This window comes from Nestor notabilis, unplaced genomic scaffold (assembly GCF_000696875.1).
Source record: "Nestor notabilis isolate BGI_N333 unplaced genomic scaffold, ASM69687v1 scaffold664, whole genome shotgun sequence".
Taxonomy (NCBI): Eukaryota; Metazoa; Chordata; class Aves; order Psittaciformes; family Psittacidae; genus Nestor; species Nestor notabilis.
The window spans coordinates 68733-74880 of record NW_009924990.1 but is presented as its reverse complement, the minus strand read 5'-3'; the positions used below and the strand labels follow the sequence as shown (position 1 = coordinate 74880).

Sequence of the window (6148 nt, the reverse complement as noted above, 5' to 3'; positions counted from 1 at the left end):
TGTGTCTAGCGTTGTTGGGGGGGGGTTGGGGGGTGGGGGGGGAGGTTAGCAAGGCAAGCAGCTGCATAAGGGAGCCTGCAGCACTGCTCAGTGCTCTTGAGCAGCAGGGTTTACTCTCCTGCATGGCATGTGTTGCTCCTGCTAGGGTATGGGAGATGGTGGCATTGCAGCTGCCTGCATCAGTCAGTCCAGCAGGACTTGTGGCTTTCCACAGCTCGGAAAAAAACTGTTGCTTGTGATTTTTAGAGTAGTTTCAGCGTGTTCTGAGCTGCTGAGGATGAAGAGAGCACCAGCTGGCTGTGATTTGCATAAGAATTAATCACTGATTTTTTCCTCTTTGTGAAAGCTGAGTGCCTCTCTTCTAGCGTGTAGTTGTAAAGCACTTGCTAGGAATGGAGACAACATAGTAGAACATACTTTTAAAACTTCTTCCTGAATGATGTCTTCTTTCTTTTGCTTGAATTTATTTGCTGCTTAAAATGCTTGACGCCCATAATGTAGCTCCGATTTAAAGTGTCTTGTATTATATTGATAATATCAGCCAGATTTTTAAAGTATGAACTGGGAGCTATGCATTTGAAATTAGATTCTTATCTGTCAAGTTTTTTTATTTCTCGATTATCAATCTCCTGAGATAAATCTTAAATTATAAAATCGAATTTTTTACTTAGCTCAAAACCCATTATATTTATGTAAAGGTTCCTGTCAAAGTATACCTATAAAATTTATTGCAGTCACTCAAAATGTTTAGCCCAAATGAAAGTTGATAACACTTAGATTTATTTGTGTAAATCATTATTATTATCTTTATTTATAGTCTTCTAAGAATATTGAGTTTTCTTTAAAATGAGCAACTTAGTTGAATTAGTCTCCAGAAAATCAATGCAGCCGGTAAAAATCAATCCTTTCATTTTGATGGAGTCTTTCAAGCATTTTACTGTGCATCCTTCTTTCATTCATGGGAACTACTTTGAAGCTTCAAGCTATTCTAGTCTTCTCCATGGCTGCTCAGAATCACTTTTTTTCTAAGTAACATTGAAAATTGATTAGTTTTCTTCTTAAAACTAAGACAACATGCATTCGTTTATTTACACATGAATAGCTACACCTAGACAATGTCAAAAACCTGCCTGCAATAAGTCAGCGAGAACTTTCCTGATTATTAGATGAGGGTTAAGGTGGGGACTTTAATGCCTGTGTGGTTTTCTGCAGAAGCAGCAGTGGAGTGTGGTGAGTTGAGCCCATAATTCTAGACACTTATGCTCATTTACTGACATCTTTCTAGCCCCTCGGTAGATGTGTCAGAAGCTCAGCCAGGGGAGAAAAAAAAAATGAAAACTTCATGTATTGTATGTCTACTTGGATCCACCTGCTGCAGCACACTTACATTGTTGATTTTAAGACTTATTTGGTGATCTCTTATTCCCTCATTCAGGTCTGGCATTTCAGACCCAAATTCAAAAAAAATGGCATTTCCCTTGAAAGGAAAGCTATTGGAAGTGTGAACTAAAAGTACCAAAAATTATTAGACAATTCAAAAAAATAAAATCCTAAGATTGTATACTTTTATGTAGCACTACAAAAAATATTGTTTAGAACTGGTTGCTTTTGATGAGCAGGCCTGTATCTCACAGAAGCTTGGAACATAATCGCACTCGTTCATATGTAAATACATTTCATTATTAAAGATTTTATTTACTTTATTTGTGAGATCAATGATATTTTCAACATAAAGAATTGTGTAAAGTAGAGAATTTTTGATATATCATTTCAAAAAATACCAAATTACTTCTCCACAGGTAACATTTAGTACCCATTAATAACTGTGAATGGTTCTGTTCTTCCTATGCCTGTAAGGCGCTGGACTTCCAAGCAACATTGACTATATTCTTGTCTTCCCTTGCCATGCCTTTTGATAGTTTCAAGGACAGCGTGGAGAAATCGTCGTCTTATTCCGACTGGCTAATAAATAACAGCATTGCTGAACTCGTAGCTTCCACAGGTCTCCCCGTGAACATCAGTGATGCCTATCAGGATCCTCGCTTTGATGCTGAAGTAAGAGATTTTTAGAAATTTAAAAATACATCATATTTTTAGCACTGCAACTAATATAACACCATTTTATCATTATATCCAAGTGTCTGTAAAATGTGAATATTTATTTTGAATTGGTTTTTTTTCTATCCAGTATGTCCTCCTGGTCTGCTGGTGTTGACATGGCTTTATACAGTAAACACAGGCCACTGAATTAGTGTATGACTTTATGCGGTTACTTAGTCTGTCTATGACAGTGATACCTTCCTCTGACAAATGCTTTGATATTTATGCAAACTGATTTTTTACTACCGAAAATTCAACTGTTGGTGTTCAGTGTTAGCAGCACCATCATTGTTAGTTGCTGGGATGACTGGGACTGTACACATACAGAGTGTAATCAGAACCAGTATCCGAAGAGACGAATGTTGGTGATTTAACTTAGCCAACTAACCTTTTAATTTGCAAAATAAAATATACAGTCTGGATTAGTTATTTCTCCAAGATGCATACCACTCCTAATAAAAGTTGGGTTTGTATCCTAAGGTTTTCATTCCAGCCTCAGTTAGGAAGGTGTAGATACAGTCAAAAACATATACGTATACTTGACACCTGAATGAATGTCAGAGACATATGGAAGGACAAAATCTTCACTGAATTCTATCCAGTGAATTAGTATTACTATGGGGTACTTGGCCAGCAGTTGGGCAGCACATTAATCGGTGGACAGCCTTGGTCAGCAAGTTTGCTAAACCACATTACTCAGTAAGTGTGCTTGGAACTGTTTCATGTTGAGAGTTTGCTTAGGTCCAGTTTCATTCCATGTGTCATTAAAGGGATTATCTCTCAAACCAGCAGAATTTGTTAAAACAAGAAAAATAATAGGGGCCTGCTGTGAAACTGTACAAGAAAACTGTTGATACTAATTTGCTCAGAATTTTAAAAAATACAATTAATGCCTGGGGTTGATTTCTTGCCAAAGAGAGATGCTAAAGTAAAACATGCCTGTCCCTGATATTTTTGCAGTTGTATTTTTAATGTATCATGCCCTAATTAATTCAGCTATCTCTTATTTGCTTCACAGTCCTTTCTGAGTTAGAGGCACTGCCCAATTTATAAAGAGAAAAAAGAAATCACTTAATAAAAAGGGCAGTAATTCTATTCTGTTGGTAGGTTCCTATGAAAATTTAATTCTCAAATTCAGTTGTGACAATTATTTCTACAGTCAAGTGTAGTAAGAAGAACACATGAACCCTTATGACTTAGAATCATACATATCTGTAGTTATTAACAGATACTCTGTTATCTTGTTCTCTGCTTCTATTAAAAAGTCTCTTCCTCCCTCCCCCCCCCCCCCCCCCCCAGAACACTAATTGTCATTTTCAAATGTTGATGCTCAGTTTTCAATTCATTCAACAACAAATTTAATGCCAAAGTATTTTCACAGAGTTCATATTTGAAGTTATAAATCTGAGGCAACTTTTCTCTCACACCCATGGATTTTTGGTGGCACTCTGTGCTGATTTCAGTAATGAGTTCTGAATATGTACAAATAAGCAGTACTGTAGTTAAAACCTGAGTTACATCTTTTGCTAGCTGGGAGATCATAGTGATCCCATCCTATCTCCAGTATATGAATTACTGCTGGTCTAGTACTTTTATTCCATTACAAGTTGCCTGTAGCACTGGCAATTTTAGTAAGAGAACACCTCCTGGTTTCCTGTGAATGGGTTCATCCCATTCTCTAAGCTCTTCTGAAAAAATACAATCTTTTCTTCAGATTTTGCAGCAATGAGCCTAAAGAATAAAGCTTATTAACTGTAGGAAAGATAATCTGTGACGCTTACAATAGATTTCAAAGTTTTATACTATATTAGATAGAAAACAACAAATGGGGCAGAAAATACTTTTCAAAACTACAGGATCAATTAAACCTACATAGAAAATATAAAATCTTGGGTTTGATCCCATTCCTCCCTAGCTTGCATTTCTGCGCAATTCAGTACTTACTCTTGCCTTTCTTCTGAAAATGTGTATCTCTTGTAAGCTGCCCTTTGTAGCTAAATCCAATTTCAGTTTGACAACTGGGAAGGGTATTTCTAAGGCTCAGTTATTCCATGGAGGTTGACTCAGTACAACACTGTAAGTAATCCAGGAATTGACTGGTCATTGCCTCAATTGCAGTTTGCCTTTAATTCCAAATCAAATTCAGGTAGTGTAAGATTTCTGTGGCAAAGATGGCAATGTTTGTATTTTCTTTGATAATTTTTAGAATAATCCTTATGTTTCTTGGTTATTCTTACTCTGAATGAGGTTTCAGCAGAGGTTTTTTTCTGGGTGAAAGCTGATCCATATTGGAAAGACATTTGTAAGTGTAAACTTACTCCTTGACACTTCTACTACTAGAATGTAAAAGGCTGTAGATGATACCTGCCCTAACGGGAGCTCTTCTTTCTATGTTTCAGGCTGACCAGATTTCTGGCTTTCACATAAGGTCTGTTTTGTGTGTTCCTATATGGAATAGCAACCACCAAATAATTGGTGAGACATTCCTCTTAGCACATCTTTTTTTTTCTTTTTCTTTTTTTTTTTTTTTGCTGATGTAAATTTAGTTCTGTGCTTTTGCTTCTATGTTCCTTTTTCATGTTCTTTTCCCAGCTAAATGTTGTTAAGAAGTTGCAGTACCTAGCATGCATGCTAAGTATCCAAGAAGGGATGTTTTGATTCGGGTACTCTATGGACTTAAGCTTTCTCCCTGTGCCATTGTTCAGTTATATGTTGTATTGAAACTTGAAGGTTAATGAGATGAAAACGGAAATTCTAACAATATTAGTGAAAAATGTTTTATATGGTTCGATACTTCTCTGGGCTCTCCCTTTTTTGCACCCAACTCAGACAACTGTTTCTGCAGTCAGGCAAAGTGGACATTTCCCTCTTTGAAGATAAATGGCAGTCAGGAAAGTCCTACCAGAGAGTCTGTGGCAGCTCAGAGTTGCCTGTGGCAGTGGTGTGTGCTGGATCAGGAAATGACAGAGTTTTATTGCTTGTTTGATATGATGCTTCCCAGCTGTGATACACCTGCAATTTGCCCTGTGTTATTACCTGCTTTTGGCACAAGAAGAATCACCATTTGTAAAAAACAGCACCAGATTCATCAGTTAACTTTCCACAGTAGAATTCAAGTCAGAGCAATAGCAATTCAAACTGGCAGGGCAAGATTTACATCCCTGCATACTGCGGCTGTCAGTGAGAGCTGAGATCAGTAGTGCATTGCTGAAGGCACTCAGTGCCATGCAGGATCAGGGTCTTTGAGCTCATTCAGCAGAGATGATGGGGGAATTGAGTCTTTTGAAAATATGGCTCATTGTTTGCTCTGAAGTGTGTATTACCTCAAAAAAATAGAAAGAAACTGAACCCTTGACTGCTGATAGATCTTACAGTATTTTTCTAAGGGCATATTGTAACAAAACGAAATAGAAATGTGGAACTCAATTTTAGTTCAGTGAGAGACAAGAGCTTTGAACACTTTAAGTGGTTTAAGGAAAATTTTTTCAATAGTTTGGTAAATTTATGGACCAGTCATGAGGAAAAAAAAAGGACTTAAATACACAGGTGGTGCTAAACCAACTAAGATTTTAGGAATGAAGATATTGATTCACCAAATTATATTGGTAACTCCAAATTGCTAGGACAACTTACATGATTGCCGTTAGCAACGTGCTCAGGTTCTTTCCCAAAGAGATCTTTAACCTTTTGTGAAAAGTGTTGAGAGTAACTTTTAGATTTGAATTATTATACTTGGAGTGTAAAGAATAAAAATTTAAAGTAATAAACTGAGTCCTGGTATTAACACAATCAGACTTTGGCATATTTATGTCTGTTTATTGATTTTGAGAACAAATATTTGCAGTATTGCTTTTCAGTTTGAAAGATGTATTTTAAATGTTACCAATGAATAAAAATATTCTGCATTGTGAATAATGAATGAAGATTATAATTTATATTAACTCTTTCTAAAGGGGTAGCTCAAGTGTTGAACAGGCTTGATGGGAAACCCTTTGACGACGCCGACCAGCGACTGTTTGAAGTAAGAGGCATTCAATTTTGTAGCCAC

The 6148-nt window shown here is 36.6% G+C and overlaps 1 protein-coding gene across 1 annotated transcript in view; it reads left to right on the top strand.

Moving 5' to 3' along the window:
* Positions 1 to 6148, top strand: part of PDE11A (phosphodiesterase 11A) — a 114303-nt gene that overhangs the window by 45550 nt on the left and 62605 nt on the right. Inside the window, exons 5-7 of the mRNA XM_010012826.1 lie at positions 1920 to 2055; positions 4500 to 4575; positions 6054 to 6121. Coding sequence (XP_010011128.1) covers positions 1920 to 2055; positions 4500 to 4575; positions 6054 to 6121 — 280 coding nt within the window. The remainder of the gene's footprint in view (positions 1 to 1919; positions 2056 to 4499; positions 4576 to 6053; positions 6122 to 6148) is intronic.